This window comes from Balaenoptera acutorostrata, chromosome 18 (genome assembly GCF_949987535.1).
Source record: "Balaenoptera acutorostrata chromosome 18, mBalAcu1.1, whole genome shotgun sequence".
In the NCBI taxonomy this organism is placed as follows: Eukaryota; Metazoa; Chordata; class Mammalia; order Artiodactyla; family Balaenopteridae; genus Balaenoptera; species Balaenoptera acutorostrata.
In genome coordinates, this window is record NC_080081.1 from 75633085 (window position 1) to 75656213 (window position 23129).

Sequence of the window (23129 nt, forward strand, 5' to 3'; positions counted from 1 at the left end):
TGAAATTTTTTTTCCCACAGAGATAGCTATTTATTTTATATTAGTTACCTGAGAGCCACCAAGCACAACATGAAGAAACAAACCACACTTGCATTTCTACTTTTCTCATCAAGTTTTTTTCTTTAACTTTGCAAGAGGACAGGAGAATATAAACCACTGCAGTTTCTCCTGTGAATCTTCATATGCTAAACAGAGACAAGTTTCTCAGGACTGTTTCTCATAACACATCTTAAGAAACAGACCAGCAGTCTCATATTAACTCATAATTCAGTAAGCCAATTCTACGGTGGTAGCAATGGGATAGAGCCGAGGGGTTCAGACAAGCTTTCTGTCGATTTTATGGTAGAATAATACAGAATCATTGTAACTACTAAGACAACCCATCATATACCAACAAAGTGATGGACAATGTTTTAGATGCTATTTCCTGGTAAGTACAGTTCATCCTTGAACAACACAGGTTTGAACTGCATGGGTCCAATTATACACAGACTTTTTCTCAATAAATATATTGGAAAAATTTTTGGAGATTTGTGACAATTTGAAAAACTCAAAGATGAACCTCGTAGCCTATAAATATCAAAAACAAAATGAAGAAATCGTACGTCATGAATGCATAAAATATATGTAGATGTGGATACCACTCTATCCTTACAGAGGCATAAGGTGAGTGACATTTAATATAAAATTAACGTGTTAGTTTTCTTACTGTTTTATAACTTTGCTTTCAAAGAATTACATTACTGTACAGTATGCCTCTCTCTCTCCGAATTGGAGAAATTATTACAGGTGACATAACCTATCATCACAGGTTAAGTGTTTTTCTTTAAATGTAACCTTTCCCAATACTGTATAATGAATATGACTATAAAAATTTTATAATGATTCATTTATTAGTGTATAGGCTAGGCTATTGTGAAGCAACCGTATCACTTACACTAAACTACCATAAAGCAATCATACTTCTGCTTCTTCATTATCAGTGCAGGATACCTGTAAATAAGTATGAATTTCTTTTTCACATTATCTTTTCGTTTTTGATGTCTAGTGTTAGTAAAACGTATGACACTTACTTTGTGTCGTATAAGGCGACAGTGATGTAGGTACAGACAGCAAGGGGTTCACCTTGTAAGCATACGATGTAAACTTATATCGATAAATACAGCACAGAACTGAAAATGTATTTTCTCTTCCTTATGATTTTAATAGCCTTTTCTTTTCTCTAGCTTACTTTATTGTAAGACTACAGTATATAATACATATAACATAGAAAATATGTCAATCAACTGTTTATGTTATTGGTTAGGGCTTCCCAGTCAACAACAGGCTATCAGTAGTTAAGTTTGGGAGCAGCCTGAGGGACTGGAGTTCCATAGACCATGCTTTTAAAAAAAAAAGCCCAGCTGAAACTACTGAGTGGTTCTCCTCTGCCAACTAGGACATCACAGACAAGATGCTGGCAGTGCTCATCCCAAGGGATGAAATCCAAACTTCCTAGTCTGACATTAAAAAGCCCTCAACAATCTGTTCTCAACCTATCATTCTAGTATTTCCTGAAAGCGCTGGGTTTGAGACTCACTTCTGCCACTTACTAGCCACAACGTCTTAGGCAAAATGGTTATAAAGTAGAGATGATACCATGACTTGTAAAATGAGTCTCATACCATCTACCCTGCAAACTTCCACAAAAAGTTATGAAAAACAATGAAACAGTATCTTAAAAGTTCTTGTAAAAATCCTGATGGTTGCACAGCTCTATAAATTTACTAAAAGTAATTGAATTGTACATTTACAATGGGTAAATCTTATAGCATGTAAATTATATTTCGATAAAGCTCCTTTTTAAAATCAGAGAAAAATAGGATTACTCAATAAATGGACTTAAGACAACTGTGTATCCATCAGGGAGAAAACTGAGTACCTTACTCAGATATTTCCAAAAGATCAAAGATTATAATGTCAAAGTATACATCTACTATAAAAATGTCTTACAATAATCCTAACATTATTGAATTCTCTCCTCCAGTCAAAATGATAATCTCACTGTATTTTGAAGGTCCACACTTCATCAATTCTAACACACACACACACACCCCAACTCTATGTTCTTCAAGACCCAGGTATAATGGAAAAAAAACAAAATACTTGAAGTTAGTCATTCAGTTCTAATCCAACTCTTGCCACTCACTAGCTGAATGACCTTGAGCAAAACCCTCTAAATTTCATTTCTTCATCTGAAAGAGAAGGCAATCCCATCTCACTCACAGGGTTGTGAAAGGGACTCAAGTGAAGTAACCTATGCGGAATGCCTAACACCTTGTCTCATAGGTAATCATAAATGTCATTTTCCTCTTCTCTTATCTCTAGAATGTATACCCCAATTATTCCAAGTTGTATTTAACACACAACTCTACCTCTTAAGATACTGTTTATATCATTCATGTGACAAAATTTTTTTCCTTTGATCTTTTATTGCTGTCTTCAACTACTTAAACATTTAAATTCTTACCTGTTTCTGAACTATCTACCCATCTAAATTATCTGTAAACTGAGATTTGGGACTACTCCTGATATTTTTCTGATATTCCCTACTCTACTAGCACATTTACATAAAAACTTATTTACAATTAAGCCCTTTTTTAAAGTAGGTATTTTTAAAAGTTGATAAAAGATACAATAGATTTTCACAACCAACTTCTATAAAACACCCCATGCAAATGATATTATTGCCTCCGTTTTTCTGATGAGGCAATGAGAGTCAAAGACACTAGATGACAGCACAGTGGATGCAGGCCCAAGAAACAGGGGCTCCTCGACCACTCAGCAGACACTCACACCATCCTTTTCTGTACTGCAATGTGCAATGAGCACAAACTTTTAGCAAATACAACTGCCCATAAGGTCTGTTTCAGCCAGTTGCCAACTACTGATCTTTGACAGCATATTTAACCGAAGTCTTTTTTTTTCCTCCTCTGTAAAATAGAAATGACAACACCTACTTTCCAATGTTTTATGAGAATAAAAGGCCTGGAAGTTTGTACCTCTTGACTATCTTCACTTACCTCCCTGGACCCCTGCATCTGGCAACCACCAATCTGTTCTCCACTCTATCTATGAGTTTGGGGTTTTTGGTTTTATTTTTGTTTTTATTTATTTATTTATTTTTGGCTGCGTTGGGTCTTTGTTGCTGCGCATGGGCTTTCTCTAGTTGCGGCGAGCGGGGGCTACTCTTCGTTGTGGTGCACGCGCTTCTCATTGCGGTGGCTTCTCTTGTTGCGGAGCACAGGCTCTAGGCGCGCGGGCTTCAGTAGTTGTGGCACGTGGGCTCAGTAGTTGTGGCTCGCAGGCTCTAGAGCACAGGCTCAGTAGTTGTGGCACACGGGCTTAGTTGCTCCGCGGCATGTGGGATCTTCCTGGACCAGGGCTCGAACCCGTGTCCCCTGCATTGGCAGGCGGATTCTTAACCACTGCACCACCAGGGAAGCCCCAAGTTCGGGGGTTTTTTAAGATTCCATATGTAAGTGAAATCATACTGTACTTGCCTACATAGTTTTTTTTTTTTAATATAACAAGTTTAAACCAGATTACTGAAGACTCTGTATGCTCCTTAACATATGTGTACATTATATTTTGTGTTAATTTATGTATAAGTATACATAATACATTAAGATATAACAGCTTAGGGCCATCATTTGTAATAGTAAAAGACCGTAAACAATCTAAACAGCCACTAAAAAGAGTAAGGTGTATTTTTATGTGTGGATGTGGAAGAAACTAGAAGATATGCAGTTTGCTGAAAAAATTCAAAGTGCATTAGGCTTCCGTGTGTGCACACGTGTGTATGTGTGTCGGTATGTGTTACAGATAGGGAAATATAAACATGAGTCATAGTACAGACAAAGAATATTTCTGAGTAGATACATAATAAATTGGAAAGAGTGACTGTCTTTTGGAGAGGGATCAGGGAATTAAGGAAGAAGGGAGACTATTTTTCACTGTGTACCCTTTTGTGCTATTTAAATTTTTAACCTGTGCATGCAGTACGTTTTTAATTCCAAAAGCAAGATACTGTTCCTAGTTTTCTAAAGCTGGAACTTTTAAGAGTAAAAATATAATTAAAAAAATAGGTACAACATCTTTCGTTTTTTAAAGAAAAAGCAAGATACCAAAAAAGACATCAAAAAAGGAAGAGGTTTTATCGGGCTTCCCTGGTGGCGCAGTGGTTGAGAATCTGCCTGCCAATGCAGGGGACACGAGTTCGAGCCCTGGTCTGGGAAGATCCCACATGCCGCGGAGCAACTAGGCCCGTGAGCCACAACTACTGAGCCTGCGCGTCTGGAGCCTGTGCTCCGCAACAAGAGAGGCCGCAATAGTGAGAGGCCCGCGCACCGCGATGAAGAGTGGCCCCCACTTGCCACAACTAGAGAAAGCCCTCACACGGAAACGAAGACCCAACACAGCCATAAATAAATAAATAAAAATTAAAAAAAAAAAAAAAAAAGGAAGAGGTTTTATCAGAAGAGGACTATTATCCACATGCCAATTAACTCAGCCAAGATAAATGAGCATGTCCTTCCCTAAACTGAAGTTAAGCTGCTGAGAGGTCAGTGATTTTTAAAAGTTGTTGGGAAGGGAAGAGGATGAATTCTAAAGATTGAACATAAAATAATTCATTTTCTAGAACATAAACATTTAGAAAAACACAGAAACATTTTAGAGCTGAAGAAATATTAGACATCATGTACTCCATACCCCTTTCTCCTATTTACAGATAAGGAAATATACTTCCACATGGACTAAGTTGCTAGCCTAAGATCAAAGTTACTTTGTAAGAGAGTATTAAAATCAAAATCTCAGGACCCCCAGTCCAGAAATAATTCCTATATACTGAAAGGAGACACAAATACTTTACGTATTGATTTGTTAACAATTATATGATAATAGTACATAAAACAAATATTTTATCACATTCCTTTGTATAGTTTCAGCTCATAAACTACTTTATAAACAGAATACAAAGTTAATATGGAAAAACAAATGTAAGAAATACTGCTCTAAAACTTGAGTGTGTGTATGCATGCCCATGCTACGGACCTGACCTGTTTCCCCCCCAAAATTCACATATTGAAACCCTAACCCCCAGTGTGAGTGTACTTGGAGACAGGCCCCTTAGCAGTAATCAAGGTCACATACACAAGACTATTCATGATGATTAACCCTGGGCAATAAGATGAGATTGGCTTACTTTGACTTTATACACTGCTGTTCCAGTGAAAATTTTTACAAAAAAGTTTATGGTTTTTATTAACTTAAAAACTAAATTAAATAAATTAAATTCAACCTTAAAACAGATTTTAAAAATATTTCTAGGTGCTGTAAATGTTCATACCTTTGTACACAAAAGCACATATGCCTATAGAAAAGCAAACAGACAAAAAAAAAAGCTGCTCCAGGGCTTCCCTGGTGGCGCAGTGGTTAAGAATCCGCCTGCCAATGCAGGGCACACGGGTTCGAGCCCTGGTCCGGGAAGATCCCACATGCCGCAGAGCAACTAAGCCTGTGTGCCACAACTACTGAGCCTGCGCTCTAGATCCCTCGAGCCACAACTACTGAGCCCGTGTGCCACAACTACTGAGCCCGTGTGCCACAACTACTGAGGCCCGTGCACCTAGAGCCTGTGCTCTGCAACGAGAAGCCATGGTAGTGAGGAGCCCGTGCACGGCAATGAAGAGTAGCCCCCGCTCACTGCAACTAGAGATAGCCTGCGTGCAGCAACGAAGACCCAACGCAGCCAAAAATAAATAAATAAATAAGTAAGTAAGTAAATAAATTTATTTAAAAAAAAAAAAGCTGCTCTAAAATAAAGATAGATATAAATTTTCCAAGTTAGAAAGAAAAAAGAAAAATTCAGCAAGAAAAACTCTTGATATACACAACTTGGCTGAATCTTGAGGGAATTATTCTGATTCAAAAAAAAAAAAAAAAAAGCCTAATCCCAGAAGATCACATGCTGTATAATTCCATTTATAGAACATTCTTTTTTTTTTTTCGGCCATGCCACGGCTTGAGGGATCTTAGTTCCGGGACCAGGGATTGAACCCGGGCCACGGCAGTGAAGCACGGAGTCCTAACCACGGGACCACCAGGGAATTCCCTATAGAGCATTCTTTTTTTTTTTTTTTTTTAATTTTATTTACTTTTTATACAGCACATCCTTATTAGTCATCCATTTTATACACATCAGTGTATACATGTCAATCCCAGTCTCCCAGTTCATCCCACCCCCACCCTGCCCTATAGAACATTCTTGAAATGACAAAATTACAGAAATGGAGAGCAAATTAGTGGTTGCCAGGAATTGGTAGGGAGAGTTACAAAAGGGCCACTTGAGGGTGACAGAGCTGTTCTATGTCTTGACTGTGTTGGCAGGCACAAAACATACACACGATAACACTCCACAGAACTAAATATACACACGTGTGCACACACAAGTACAAATAAGACTCAGAAAATCTGAATAAGGAAAGTGGATTGTATCAATCAATGTGGTTGTGACACTGTACTACAGCTATGAAAGGTATTACCACTGGGGGAAACAGTGATGAGACAAAAAGCTCTTTCTGTATTATTTCTTACAACTGCATGTGACTCTACAATTATCTCAAAATAGAAAGTTAATTTAAAAACAGAAAAATCCTATAAAAGGGCAAAAACAGGAAGATATTGTTTTGTTTTGGCAATCATGTATCTTCTTTACAGAGTCATTTCAAATGCACTTCCATGCAAAGCAGTCTTTTACTTGTTAACTGACTCTTACCTAGACTTACTTTAGGACAACCCTCTTTGAGCACTCCTCATAAAGCTCTATGACCGCCTCATAAAACTTCTCAAGATCTGACTTTATCTTATACACGTGTCTGTACTCCCCACTAGAATGTAGCCTCCGTTAGGGCAGACTTTTGATTCATTCAATGTTGTATTCCTATCACCCAGATCAAAACTTGCCACTCTGCAAGCACAATATTAAAGGAGTGAACTGAATGGTGGTCTTTGTTATCTACTTTGTGTATTGTCAAATAAAAATGTTTAAATCTATACCAGCTATCCTAATGGCAAATTCCCAGTACTCACTTTTCTGTTAGCTGATTCGGGTTTGTGGCTTAACAAAAACAGTTTTGCCATACACGTTATCATACATTCCAAAGTTTGTATATGAACTTAAAGTTATCCCCTACTTTCTTTCATTTGGACAGACAACCGCAGTTCAATAATCTGTAGCTATTTTACTGGTCTTGAAAATATACTCTCAAAATTTGGGAGGTAAGGAAATGTACAGGCTAATTGTAGACTTACTACTAGTAATATTCAATAACAGCAGCAACTAAGCCTGAAACCTCACTATGTGCCAAGCAATGCACTGACAGTGGCACGTGCGACCCTATCACAACTCCGAAGTAGGTATTACTATTACCTCCATTTTAAATGAGAAAAACTGAGGCTTAAAAGTTAAAAATTTGCCCAAGATCACAATGCTAGTAGATAAGAGAGCCAGGCCCATCTTAGATGCACCTTATGCCAAACAAAGCCTTTATTACTAACTAAATTAGTAGAACTGAAAATAAGTCTACTGTGGTAAAATAAACAAATCTATTGGGTTTCAAATTAAGTAATGTGCATGAAATACAAATATTGGTATAACAGTTTAGCTGCTAAAAACTGAGCACCTTGAAGATGAAAAGTCTAGCTGGTTGAAAATATTAGAATTACATCTTTAAAATGTCAAGAATCAATAATTCAGTTGAACCCAAATCAAACCACATTTAAGCCTTCAAAGATCCCAAGTCCAAAAGAAATAAGAAATGTCAAAAACTTAAAGTAAATGCTTTTTTAAAAAAATAAACTGTTATTTCCCAAACAATCCTGAATGCCAGAACATGTTTACTACCACACTGCCACATCAACAGAAGAGCTGGAAGTGAGAAAATGTACTACTCTGTATAGATAAAAAGTAAGCAAAAGAAAGTATACTTCCTTTACAAGATTGAAACCCCACTGCAACTAAGTATACAGAGAAGAAAAAGCCTTTCTGCTTCAGTTTTCCAATGCTTGCAAAATAAGGATAAAATTTTCTTCTTGCATGTACCTCTAAAGTTTTAACAGAATGTGAAACACTAACAAAACAATTCTGCAAATGTGAAGTGCTAAAGCAAGGGTCAAAAACTCAAATGCCAAGAGGAGCCAGGCATAGAAAAGTCACCCAGTCAGTAGTAATAAGGCAAAATGGAGAGCCTGGCCCCACCACAGACCTAACTCCAATATACAAAAGAGCCACCCTTCAAAGGAAGCCAGAAATCTGTATTTCAATGTTAAACCTTCTGATTTTTTAAATGTTGTCAACTAATTCAATTACAATCCACACTCATGCAAATTAAAAGATTTGCCACCAAAATGCCTAAAATTATAAGATGGAACACCAAGTGTTGGGGAGAATGTGAAGCAACTGGAACTCTCCTACTCTTCTAGAGGGAATGCAAATGTGGTACAATCACTTCAGAAAACTGAAGTCATGTACTTAAAGCTGAACATCTGCATGCCCTATTACAAGCCTGCAATTCCACTCCCACGTAATTCAACATAAATTGGTAAACTTGAACCAAAAAACATGTTCAAGGGTGTTCAAAACAGTGCTCTTCTTAATAGACAAAAATTGGCAACATTCCATTGCCCACTAACAGTAAAATGAGAAAATAAAATGTGGTATATTCATACAATGTAACACTACAAAAGAATGAGACTAAGAGGCTGTTCCTATATAACAAAAGGATCTTACAAATATGCTGAAAGAAAGAAGCCCACAAAAAGAGTACATACTACCTGATGCCATTCCTATAAAGCTCAAAAAAGCATGAAAAATGAATCTACAATGTTATAAGGTAGTGCCTGAAATCAGTAGTTACCTCTGGGAAAGGGCAGTGACTGGCAAAGGGCAAGAAGAACAAAACTTCTGGAAGGTACTGATTATGTTCTATTTCTTGATCTGAGTACTGTTATACGCTATGTGTTCATCTTGTGAAAATTCCAAAACTTATGATTTGTATACTCTTCCCTAGGTATGTATACTTCAATAAAAAAAAAAACTTTTAAAACACACACACACACACAGAAGATACCCAAGGAGCCCAAAGTATTTCTGCAGGCAGACCCAGCTTATCAGAGCAGATCTGTTTGACCTCTCAGCTAAAGAAATACTCTACATTCTTACATTTAAAGAACAGCAAAGAAAACAATAAAAGCAAAATAAAATTGTGTCAGTGACTCTACATGATCAGGTCAGCAACTAACAAAATTTAAATTTCTCCTTATAGCAACACCTCTTAGAGTGTGTTGTCTATTTTAACTGCCTCATACACTTAATTAACAAGTGTCTCAAAAGATACAGTATAAGAACACAGTAAAATGTAGAAAGTAGACTAAAAATTAAACAATAAAGTGTAAAAGTTCAAAGCAGCCATTAAATCACCGACACAATCCTCTTCCCTGATTCCTGAACAACTTGACTTGCCACTCATCGATAAGAGGCAATTTTATCTCATCCAAAAGGAGTCACAACCTGTACCACTGAGAGTTACCAAGAAGCCTACAGCAGAAAAGAGGAGCCTTAGGCTTCACCCAGTTAAGTTAAAGCAAGCCCTACAGAATCCAACTACATAATGCAGCTACTTAATCAAATAACTTAAATGACTAAACGTTAATTTTAAAATGCCTGCTTAGCACTGTCTGTCCTCTCAAGACCCTACATCCCAATTATTTTCTGTTCCTGAGATACGAAATGATCCCCACCTTTGAGTCACCGCTAGTGTTTCTCCTCCACCTTCCTGTTTCCACCTGTTTACAGCCTGTCCTAACTTTCCTGTCCCAAATCTACTACCTCTATGTATCGGAAAATCCTAGAAATATCACATATTAAATCAAATACCTGCATTTTTGAAAGTGTCTCTTCCTGTAGGTAACAAATACTGCTCAGTTTCATTGCTTACTAATCAAACATAACTCGAATTAATTTGAGCCGTAACTCAAGACATACAGCAAGTTTACCTTGAAAATGCAAAGCTGCTGCTCCAAAGTGATAAAATTCCACCAATCAAGTAACCATTTTGACAAGACATTTTAAGTTACAAATTAATCTTCTTAGCATATCACCCTCACCAAATATATCTGCACTAAAGTAAAGCCTATCGCAGCAAAAGAAACAATCTTTAACACATACATACACACACACACACACACACACACACACACACAATCTCTGGGAAGACACTTATAGTCCTCATAGAGCAAGTAAGTGCTAAAGCATCAAGCCAAGTACATAAGTCCGCTTACAGTTTAAAAAAAAAAAAGACAACAATGTTCTGACATTCAAGTTAAGTTGCCTATCAAATGATTTTCAGATCTAAAATCAGTTTAGAATTCCTAAGAAAGTAGGACTTTCCCATTTGGTTTAGAAATGCTCAACAAACTCAAAAACAAAAAAGGAAAATCTGACACCTCTACTTTTCCCTTAAGGCCAACATTCTGTAAAACAGATTACACTCATACTTACTAGAACTTCAAACTCCACTCACTAACCACTCAAAAGTTGCAAGGCAACACATAATGACAGAAAGTAAAAACAATGCAGACAGTCCTAAGATATACGCATTCAAGTGCTCAGTCGCACACAAAGGTGCGCTGCACATGACACGCTTTCAAGGCTCCACGCTAAGGGTTCGCTTGGTACAAAGCAGTAGAAGACGAGATCCCTACTGACACACTGCAAACTTCTGCCAGCTTTCAGGAAAACCATGCTGAAATGCAAGTCCTGTGAAATCCCTACTCGCAACTCCCGACTCAACCTCTGCACACGATAAACGCGGCTGTCCGTTCGCTCTTCATCCTTAGAAAGCATTTCCTGCCTGGAAGACCTTTCTCCCAGAAACCTTGCACAAACTTTTTCGGCTCGTTCAACCCACTGCACGAAGCCTCAGAGCCCGCCCTCCCCTCCCGCCCCGGACCCACACACACCCACCCGGCGACCTCAACCCTCGGCCGACTCCACTCCAGACGGGCACGCAGAACACGTGTGCCTGCAAACCCAGCCCCTTTCCACACCCCCCGGAAACGACACCCCCTTTCCCGCACACCGCACGCCACAGCCCATCCCCCTTCCTCCCCGCCCCCACTCCACCACCCCAGTCCACCACCCACGTTCCCAGGAAGCCAGCCTCCCCTCGCTCCCGGGCTCGCCGAAGGCTGTGGGGAGGGGAAGCAGGAAGACGGAAGGAGGGCTCGGGCCTGGCCTAGGCCTCTCAGAGCGCCGAGGGAGGCGAAGGGGGGGACCCGCGGGCCGGGCTCGGTCGCTGGGCCTCATCCAGCCCCGGGCCTTCCCTCCGCCGCCGTCCCGAGGCCGCCCTCCTAGCCCGGACCACACTCACTTGCCAGCCGCGGTCCGTCGAGGACCCCGCTGCCGCCTCCTCCACCGGCCGCGGCTCCTGCCCCCGGGCCCCCAAGGTCCGGCTTTTTGGGCCCCGGGGGCGGCCCGGCTCCCCCGCCCGGGACCGCTCCGGGCGGAAAGCCGGCCACGGGCGCGCCCGCCAGAGCCAGGGGGACGCTGTTGCTATGGAGGCCGAGGCCCGGGGCAGCTCCGGCGGCCGGGTCCTCATGCAGGAACTGACACTCCTCCCCGTAGAAGCAAGTCTTATCCTTGGCGTAGTAGCGGCAGTACTTCAGCTTCACTCCCGCCGCCGCCCCGCCGGGGACACCCCCGACCCCAGGCGGGGCTACCACCGCCACTGCCGCCGCCAGCGAGGAGGAGGAAGAGGAGGCGGCGGCCGAGGGGGGCGGGAGGCCGCCGCCACTGTTCATGGCAACGCTGCAGCCTCGTCTTCCGCTGCCGCCCGAGGAGCCGCCGCCACCATAGACCGGGGAGGGAAAGAAGACGCTGCCGGTGCCGGAGAAAAGCCTGGGCGGGTGGGTCTGTCCCGCTGCGGGAGCCGGAGCCGCCCGGGGAGGGGGGGAGGGGAGGGAGGAGGGGGTAGGAAGGAGGAGAGGGGAGGGGGAGAGTTGGGATTCTCTCTCACTCACTCTCTCGTTCTCTTTTCTTAAAGGGGCCGCGCGGGCCCGGACGGGGACTTCGAGGGCGCGGGCTCGGGGAGGGGGAGCGGCGGCGGCGAACGGGCGGGGAGGGCGGAGGGGCCGGTTTATTTTTAAATTCTGCCTCCACTGGCTCTCTCGCGCTCTGGTTCCTCCGAGTTGTTTATTCCATTTTCCTCTTCCTGAGACGGCCGTCGCCGGTGCGCCTGCGCGTCGAGGCGCAGGGGCTTGTGGGTAGCGGGAGCGCGAGGGCAAGGCTGGCCTGGCGTCGGGCCCCCTGGGCATCCGCGAGCCGGCGGCGGTTGGACGGGCGGACCGCGGCGGCGCTCCCCGACGCCGAGCCGGCTGGGGAAGTTCTCACGAGGCGAATGCTTTCCATTTTTCGTATATCCTTTTACTTATAAAGCCAGGCGTCATTTTTTAATTGAAACGACGAAATTTACAGAATGTGATTGTCATTTTGAGGGGCCACACCGGGGGCCGGAGCCCAAGCCCTTGCTCTGCTGGGAGAGTAGCTCCGTCTGTTCGCCACGCTTCCGCACCCTCGCTTTTTCCCCTCCCTCCTCTTTTTCCTTCCCGCTGAGGGTGATGAGAACTACAGGACTGATTGCCTAAAAACTCCTGGGCCTTTTATTCCAAAAATCGAACCTGAGGAGGTTGATTTAGGCAAACCCCCAGCTGAGTGCAGCACCTGTTTTCTCTATTTATATTACTGAAAGCCTCCAGTAAAGTATTATGAACAATGAGATGCCACCTGGGGACACCGCTGCCTAGGCAGCACCAGAAGGTTTCCCTTAAAACCGCGCTGGGTTTCTTTTCTCCAATCGGCCTAGTCTTGACTCGAAATTCATCTTTAAAAGATAGTTTTTTTCCCTCACCGATCGCTGATGTTATGCTCCGCTGTGTTTATTAAAAAAAAAAAAAAAAAAAAAAAGCTTTCAGGAATTTTAAGGAGTTGCTATGAAGGGAAAATAACTTTAACGTTTTAGTTTTTCTCCTCTGCGAAAGGTTTTCTCAGAAGGCAGTTGGAAGGGGGAGGGTGTTTGTTGGCAGAATTTGAGGAATTGTGGCAAACAGAAGATGTCACAGAAGAACGGATAGAAGCAAGTGTACCACACTGCAGAAGGGGGGAAAGTGGATTCCATAGACCGCAAACGGGTAAGCCTGGTGACGTTCCTTAGCTAAATTCGAAGTAGTAATAACATTGTATTGTGTCTTTCTGTTTAAAAATATTTTCACATGTATATTTATTCAACAGATGTTTATTAATACCCGTCACGTGTACCAGGAACTGAGCTCGGAGCTGGGGAAGCAAAAGTAAACAAAATGCAGTCTTGTCTGAGTTTAGATGGCTTGTTTATTCTCTCCCTGGGGAGACACATGGTACACAGGCGATCACAAATGAGTGTCTTAGGTGTTAACCTTGTCACACTAGCTATTAGAGGATATTAAAGATGTTGGCTTCCTGGAGGAAGCTGATAGGTTAATAGCAGGACTTGAGAACATCTGCTTTGAATTCAGACAGATCTGAGTTTGTAACCCAGTGGCGACACTTAAGAGCTGTGTTACTCTGGGTAAGTTGCTTCACTTCTCTGTGCCTTATCTGTAAGCCAGGTAAGAATACTACCTACTTGGTAAAGTAGAAACTAATAATGCATATAAAGTATCCCACGCTTAGTAAGGATTCAGTAGGTTGTAGCTATCACTATTAGTAGTATTGCTGCTACTAGTAGTCAGCGTAAGAGTGCAGGAAAGAGCCTTCCAGGCAAAGCAGACAGCTTGTGCAAAAGGCCTTGAGGTGAAAAAGAGCTTATATTGTTAGAATGGTGACAGTGGAGGACCATATCACAAAATCCTTGAAAGGCATGTTAAAGAATTAAACTTTTTCTTGAGGGCAATAGAAAGTTATCACAAGGTTTTAAAAAGTCAACTAATAACATGATCAGATGTCCCTTTTGATTCTCATAAGAACCCTTTGAGGAAAGTAAAGAAGATGGGTTATCACCATTTTATAGATGAACAAACTTAAGGCCTAGAGTTACACAGAGTTACCAGCTTATCCTTGCAAAGCCAGGACTTGAACTCAGGCCTACAAATCACAAAACATGTGCTCTTTCCATTACGCATTTTACCATTTCTAAAATAAGCATATGTGTCTCTGGATGACTTGGAAAGGAAAGTAGTGTCTGTGGTGAGACAACAGATTCATTAAGTTCACGCCAAATTAAGCATATCATTCCAGCAAACCGTTATTGAGAATCTACTGTGTATTATGTACCAAGCAAGTTCTGTGCTAGGCTCTGCTATAAGAAATGTGTAAGATACAGCCTTTGTCCTCAAGAGTTACCAGAATCATGAGAGAAATGCCAAAGATAAAGTAAACCATCCTTCAGTACCACATCCGACAAAGTTTTCTATTAAATCCCTGTGAACAAGATGGAGAAAAGTAGGCTAAGATCCTACTATAGTTAGGTGACTTTAGTGCTCTTTGATTAGTCAATCAAAATGTTGATAGAGCTGGCTTTGGAGCTCCTTGAACAATATCCAAAGAGTATTAATAAGTTGACGCGTGTCGGCATGGTCTTTACTGTCCTGCTTTGAACTCTGTCCTTAACCTATTTTTAATGAAAAAAATGTTTTCTACTGCCTAGATGAAGAAATATATAGCATATTTAGCAGATCTGCAATGTGTTGTTGCAAAACCAGTGGAGATAGATAATGTGGTAAGGGACAGATTAGGATTTGTAAATCTCTATCAGCGGAAAAAACGGAAAAAACGGAGCAGTGCTGACAAAATGAAACCTAAAATAAATTGGGGAAAACAGAGCAAACAGGCTCTTTAATACAGCACTGATAATACCACCTCAGCCACCTCCCCCCACCCTGCATCCTCAAAGCAAGTTAGCAGTGTTTTTTCAGAAGCCTTTAGAATGTACATCACCTTTGAACTATTCTCGTTCTACTTGGCAAATAAATCCTAGAAGGTAACTATAAATAACAAGTTTTATGCTACCATGTACTTGTTACAGTATGACTAATGAAAGCCAAAAAAGAAAAGTTGCAAACAACCTAAATTCTAAAACCAAAGGGAATGGTTAAACAGTGCACTATCCACAGAGAATATTATGCAGCCATTAAAAAGCCATGAACTGTGCAACAGTGCTTATGATGCAGTGTAAGTATTTAACATGATATAAAATTGTATGTGCTGTTTTATTGTAATGATGTAAACAATAAAAAGCCTAATAGAAATAAAGATTAAAGTAACTGTCTCAAACATTAACAGTGGTTTTGCTAAGATGACAAGATGACAGAGTAGGTTCTTCCTATCTTTCCTCTACTTCCCAAATCTGTATCATGAACATATATTATTTCTATAATAGAAAAGCATTAAAACTTTATTGCACGGGCTTCCTTGGTGGTGCAGTGGTTAAGAGTCCGCCTGCCAATGCAGGGGACATGGGTTCGAGCCCTGGTCCAGGAAGATCCCACGTGCTGCAGAGCAACTAAGCCCGTGCGCCACAACTACTGAGCCTGTGCTCTAGAGCCTGCGAGCCACAACTACTGAAGCCCACGCACCGAGAGCCCGTACTCCACAACAAGAGAAGCCACCACAATGAGAAGCCCGCAAACCACAATGAAGAGTAGCGCCCGCTTGCCGCAACTAGAGAAAGCCCGCGTGCAGCAACAAAGACCCAACGCAGCCAAAAATAAATAAATAAATAAATAAACTTTATTGTAATTTAATCGTAACCTTTTACTTCTAAGGAGTGAGTACATGGTTGTTTGTTAAATTGTTCTCTGTATTTTTGGTTTCATTTTGTTTTCAATAAATTAATTTTGTGAAGACAAGCTGGACATTTGTTGTCGGCCGTTTCTTTAAATTTTCACTAGTCCAGTGTTTTTCAAAATATATTTCACGGAAGACTAGTTTAACAGCATGTTAATTGATATTACACAAAGGAAAAAGTTCTGTTATTGAGAAAGTTTGGGAAACTCAAACAACTTGAAGTCTTTTTCAGAGCCTTTAATATGTTGATATGTTGTAATTATCGAAAAGCAGGATTTCTTTTTTTTTTGGACCGGCAACCTGCCGTTTTTAAAATAGAATATTTATTGCTTAGAAAACGAGCTTTTCTTCTCGTTTTGAATTTGGAACTACTATACAACTGAATACAAAGAGGAACAAAAAGTACCAAAACCGAATTTGTGATTCTCTGTTCATGTGTCATAAATCAGTTTTGTACATAACATGTAGCAGCAGTTTCTAAGTTCCCTTTAGGAAAATATAAATTCTATACACTTTTTATTGTTTCCTGTTTAATGCGTGGGCTGAAATCACTACGATCAGCTTCCTTCTGGAGGAAAGAGAGGAACAGAGGGTGGAAAGAATGGTGAAACTTTCTGAAACCGGCATCCGACTATCCCATAGCTTCCCCAGGGCTGGTTGAGAAAACAGCCCTTTGGGTTTTTTTATTTTGTTTTCACAGCCGGGAATTTCATGTAGTGATTGAATCTCAGCATCGTGTCCATAAATCAAAGAAACTTGCACCTCAAAAAACTTTTCAGAAGATCCATATAAAAGCAGGATTTAATACGCAGAATTTACGAAAAATTTTTACCACTTTTTTCAGAACCATTTTTCTTTGAGAAACATTGTCCTAGTCACCTGCTTTCTCATTTTCCCTATATTTTAAAATTCGTCCACCTTCTTCAGTCCCCCATCGCAACCCTTGTACCTTGCTTTCTGTTGCGTAGAGCCATAGAAAGGAGACACCGGCAAAACTCATCAGAACAGGGGCCCTTCTTCCATCCAGGACTAACCCTTTCACGCATGCTCTGCTCCTGCCCTAGCATTTCCTCAGGGATCTAGTCGTTCTCCATCCAGTGTCTTCTCTCTCTTGACCCTCTTCTTCGGATGTGAATATGTACATTGAAATACTTTTTAAGGCATTTATTCTTTCATACTGTGAAACTCTTGTAATCAGAAACAGTAATGTTTTTGTCCTTGTTTTTAAAAGTCTCAGAAACAAACACTGCTGGTAAGAGGGCTAACTGACACAGCCACATTGGAGGGCAATTTGGCAATATCTATACAATTTTTGAATATCCATACCCTCCAGCCCAACAGTGCCACTCCTGGTGTCTCCCCTAGAGAAGCACTGGTGTGCCCAAGGAGGCATACATGCAATGCTCATTTGAGGCGTTGTTGATAGCAGTGAAATTGGAAATGACCTAAATGTTCATAAATGGTTCTATATGCACCATTATTCCCCAAGACCTATTGTTGAATGAAAAAGGCATGATGCGGGTAAATATGTGGAATATAGCACCTTTTATGTAAAAATCATTATATCTTATAAGGATGTGTATATATGTGTACAGAAAGAGCTGGAAAGATAAACATTAAATTGCTAACAGGATGGGGATTGGGAGTAGTGATCAAAGGGGACTTTAGCTTTATCTGTAATGTTCCAGATTTTACAAGAAGAATGTATGCCTGCTTATCTAATTAAAATTTTATTTTTAAAATTCCCATTGGGCTCCTTCTTTTGCTCTAACTTCTCTTCACAGGCAATTTAATACTTGAATCATCCATTCATCTCTTAATTGAGATTAATCTGACATTTGCCCTTGCTATGTTAAAATATTTTTGTTTTTTACCAGAGCCACCGCTGGTATTAGTTAGATTTATTATGTACTTTTCAGCTATTTTATATTTCCTCTAGAATATTCAGCAGCATTAACCCTTTTCGCAGCACTCCTCTCTCTCTTGGCTTCCAGTCACCCCTTTCTCTTGTTTTGTCTCCTGCCTCTGCCATTCAATGCCGCCTGCATGGTAGGACTTGCAGAAATACTTGTGGAATACATTTCAAGTAATTCATTTATTATAATTCAAGACAATGCATGGAATATCCTCTGAGATTTTAGCTTGTGTTGAGAACACAAAATGTAATGTTAATGAGACAAAAAGGTACACTGGATTTGGAATTAAAATGACTGATTTGCAACCTGGTTCTTACTACCTTATACCCACGTGGCTTTTAGCAAATCTCTTAACCTCGCTTAGCTTCAGTTTCCTAATTTTTAAAATGGAAATAATCCCTACTTTATGGGGCTGTCCTGAGACTTGAATGATACAATGAGAACCTCATGGCAGAATCTCTCTGCCACTGAGTAAACAAAATTGTTATTTGCAAAGTAATTTTAACAACCTTTCTGCATAGAAGGGATTCTACTTCTGACAACTTTTATAACCTTTAATATTACTTCTTTTAGCACTCTCTCATGCATCCCTTTACTTACATGATGATGATATTGGCAAGTACTATAATGATGCCTCCAATTCCACAGTGTTTCACAGCCTACAAAAGCAACCAGGCATGTTTTTCACTTCTCCCAAAAATCCTGTGAAACAGTTAAAACGAGGATGTTATGTTAATACTGGGATTCTGAGAATTTGAAAAGATCTATAAAGTTCTATGACTTGCCCCAAAGTAAGTCAGCTTAGGCTCTTTGAACTCCTCTGTTCTGTGATCTTTCTCCTGAACTGCAAGCATCTCATTCGAGTTTGTATCCTCTCATTCTGGATGTTCTTACTGTAATCTTCATCCCACCTCAGGATTAAATATATTTCCTCCTCATCCTTCATTGAAATGCATCAAATCCATATTTCATTTCCTTAGATTCTCTGTTCAAGTATCCCTCAAGCAAGTCCAGGATTTTGAAACCCATAATTGCATACTAATAGGGAGGGAGGGAGAGTAACTTCCAAGATTCTGTGTACTCTAGCATTAATGTTCACAAATTCAGCAATTTTCCTGGTTTTAGATGGAAGATGTGCGAAGTATGATGAAACAATGAGATTTTTTTTTTCTCTTTCACCTGATAATCTAAATGAGTATTACTTTCCAGGTAGTCATCTTGGCAAAAACTAGGCTTACTCTACATTATAATGTGTTCTTGAGATTTACTTAAGCACTCTAATCAAATTTCTAAAAATATCCTCATAGTAGCAATTCTTCATTTTTAAGGGAAGATTTGATTTTTGGAAATGACCCAAAGTTATCAGAGCCAGTAATGGGAAACAATAAAAATTACTGAGCCAAGCCATGTCATTTGTGATTAAAGATAATGATGTCAATATAAATAAAGCCAATGTTCTTGTGTGGTTCAAAAGCTGATGCTGAAAATAATTTCATAAAAACAATGGCAGCATTATTAGAATGTAAATGTGTAATATTCCCACATAACTATAATAAATGTTCTAAAAGGAAAGTATTGATTTGGTTATATAGTCATCTTTGCTTTTTAAAAATTGTCTGAGTCTTATTTTTCACACATTTCATATCCCCTAAAAACACATTTTGTAGGCAACTACCTACTCATATATTAAGGCTAAAGAACCCTTCATTCTTGAGCACCCTTTACTAATAGTAAATCTTCGGTCAATTCTAAGTCATTTTCATGCTAATAAAGATTACATTCAACACTACAAATAATCCATCGATTATATTTGCTCTGGGATATACTGTGAGAATTATATTTTGTCTGGGTGACCTCCAGCGACACTCCCCCAGCAGCAGATTTGCTAGAAGCTACTTTTAATTTGTATTAAATACCAATAATTGGTGGGGGGGGGGGGATGTCATATTTTGTGAGTAGTCAGTGATTGTATTAGTGATAGCAGCCCGAGTTTAAAAAATTCTCCCTCAAGACAATCTAGAGTGGGAACTACACATGGATAAGTTAGAACTATTTCTGAATCCCAGAAATGAAATTTACTGCCTTTACATATATCTGTAAAGTTGTATGTCATCTTATGCTCCAAGTTCTGTTCTGTAATTCTATACAACGTTATTAGCAACTGCCTAGTGTGAATCTTGTTTTGACAAATTTTTGGTGCACTAAAAACAAAAGCCTTGGGGACTTCCCTGGTGGTCCAATGGTTAAGCCTTCGCCCTCCAATACTGGGTGTGCGGATTCAATCCCTGGTTGGGGAGCTAAGATCCCGCATGCCTCGCGGCCAAAAAACCAAAACATAAAGCAGAAGCAATATTGTAACAAATTCATTAAAGGCTTTAAAAAAAAAAAAAAAGCCATAACTGGTACGTTGCAAGAATTTTTAGTGTATCCGTGACACTCTACTAGAAGAGATAGTCTTTCATCACTGTCATACATATATACTTGTATGCATCGTATAGATTTTTGGGTCTTTGTGGTAGTAAAAGCAATTTGCTACTTTTCTTTACAAGCTTTGAAGGGACTTAAAGACACACATTCTTATTGCATTCCTGTGCAATACATTAAAATCAAATACAATTTTAATATTAATTGTACCTTGGAAATAACCCCAATAATCAAGTATACCATTGTTATCATCCCATACAGCTACCACCAGCCTTACAGAAGTTCCTTCAACTTAGCTAAGCCCACTGCCACCATTTCTGTTGGTTAAGCAAGCACCCCTACTCTAGAAAACCACTTTAATATTTCTACGATGCATAATATGTCCATTATTATAACTTTAAAGCTGATAGTTCTATATTAATAATTGATTTTACTATATCAAAGATTAGATAGCTGTTTCAGTGCACCTTTTTAGTTTATACTCTTCGATGAAAAGCTTTAAATTAGGAGATGTGCTGAAAAATATATGTATTAAAGCAAGAATCTTAATGAGATATGCCATTAGTAAAATTAAAATGAAGCTCCTGGAAGCAAGAAACTTTGTCTTTGGCACAGACTGTTAACCCCCTCACATTACCTAGTACATAGCAAGGATCTGGGTACAACAGTTTATTTAGGATTTTTGATGTTTGCCTAAATGCAAGCAAAAAGAAAACAAGAATGAGACTATTAATATCAAGTATAGAAAAATTAAGGTCAAAGCATTAAGTGTGAAAAAGAGGAATATTATGTAAAGATAAAAGGAGGTAAACTCCACGAAATAATAATAATCTTAAACTTCTAGGCACCAAATAAATATTGAATACAAAAATCCAAAAGCACCCAACAATACAAGAACTTGGTTAAAATCACATACACGCACACAGACAATTATAATGGTAAAGTTTAATAAACCTCTTTCAGAATTTAACAGATAGGGCCTCCCTGGTGGCGCGGTGGTTAAGAATCTGCCTCCCAATGCAGGGGACATGGGTTTGAGCCCTGGTCCTGGAAGATCCCATGTGCCGCAGAGCAACTAACCCTGTGCGCCACGACTACTGAGCCTGTGCTCTAGAGCCCACGAGCCACAACTACTGAAGCCCGCGCGCCTAGAGCCTGTGCTCTGCAACAAGAGAAGCCACTGCGGTGAGAAGCCCGTGCACCACAACAAAGAGTAGCCCCCGCTCGCCACAACTAGAGAAAGCCCATGCTCAGCAACGAAGACCCAACGCAGCCAAAAAATAAATTAAAATAAATTAATTAATTAAAAAAAAAAGAATTTAACAGATAAGTGGCCAAAAATCAAGGATATTAATATATTAATAATGTAATCAACTGGCTTGGTTTTTAGCCAAATATAGAACTTTGTACCCTATTACCAAAGTATGTGTTCTTTCATGTTACTTTCATGGAAGATTTCAAAAATCAATCATATACTTGGCCATAATCAGGAATCAAAAAAATTGAAAGTAAAAGGATGGTAAAATGTATATAACACAAACACAGTCAAGAAAAACTTCTAGAGATAAAGAAGGACATTTCATATTGATAAGTTAAAGTCACCAATAAGCTTTAACAACTCCAGGGAATTCCCTGGTGGTCAGTTCAGTGGTTTAGGACTCCGCACTTTCACGGCCGAGGGATGGGTTCAATCCCTGGTTGGGGAACTAAGATCCCGTAAGCCATGTGGCGTGGCCAAAAAAATAAATAAATAAGATTTAACAATTCCAAATTTGTATGCATATAACATATACTCAAAATGTGTCATGAAAATTGTCACAACTAAAAGGAGAAAATAGACAAATCCACAATCAAAATGAGAAAATTTAAACATGTATGTCAATAACTGATAAACTAAGCAGACAAAATCGGTAAGAAAAATACAAATTTTACGAACAAATTTGACCTGTTAGGCACTGTACTTCCAATGCAGAATATAAGTGCATACAGAACATTTATAAAACTGACCATATGCTGAGCCATAAAGCAAGTCTCACTAAATTTCAAAGGACTGAAATCATATATAGACTCTAATCACAGTGGAATTAAACTAGAAATTATTGACAACATCAAAATACAGTTAAACACATAATTAAAGGGGGAAATATAGCCTTAAGTGCATATATTAGAGAAGAGGCTGAAAACAATGATCTAAGCAACCATTTCAAAATTTAGAAAAAACTCTGTCAAATTAAGCCCAAAGAAAGTAGAAAACAAAAATAAATATTAACATACACATAATAGACTCAATTGTCAAGAATTGATCCTTTGAAAAGACTAATAAAATTAATAAACCCTTTGAATAGACTGATCAAGAAAAGATGAAGGCACAAATAACCAATATCAGGTATGAAAGAGAGGATCTTATTACAGACATAAACAGATAAAATATTGTAAAAAAATTAATAAACAGAAGCCTTAATTAAATAGAGTCAGGAGCCCAGAAGGGGGAGCTTTCATACCCTGCAACAGTAGCAGAACCCAACAGGAAGAAGAAAGACTCCTCTGCTTTCCTGGCAAGGACTCAGCCAACGAAAAGCCATGGACTGTTTTACGTTAGCCCTCCCAGCTTCCTTTCCCCTCTATAAAAGTATTCTTCCCTTGCCGTGTGGGGACTTGCACATGACTTGCCATGATTGCAGACCCTGAACTGCAATTCTCTTCTGATCCTGAATAAATCCATCTTTGCTGGAGAAATATCTGGCAGTCTATTTATTTCGGGCCAACTATACATGGAGACATAACTTTATGACAAAAATGTGAAAATTTTGATCAAATGGGAAAATTCCTTTAAAAATTATCAAAACTGACAAGAGAAAAAGAAAAGCTGA

General features: G+C 39.6%; 1 protein-coding gene across 9 annotated transcripts in view; it reads right to left on the reverse strand.

Annotated features, from left to right (window-relative positions):
• The window catches only part of PAN3 (poly(A) specific ribonuclease subunit PAN3), a 118909-nt gene extending 106602 nt beyond the window's left edge, over window positions 1–12307 (reverse strand). For 4 of the 9 annotated variants that reach the window (XM_057532592.1, XM_057532591.1, XM_057532590.1 and 1 more), the window contains exon 1: window positions 11472–12303. In XM_057532592.1, the coding sequence (XP_057388575.1) occupies window positions 11472–11901 (430 nt within the window). In that variant the 5' untranslated portion in view covers window positions 11902–12303. Of the gene's footprint in view, window positions 1–11471 lie in introns of all 9 variants that reach the window. The other 5 variants (XM_057532594.1, XM_057532595.1, XM_057532589.1 and 2 more) reach the window with 4 other exon arrangements.
• Window positions 12308–23129: the final 10822 nt, after the last annotated feature.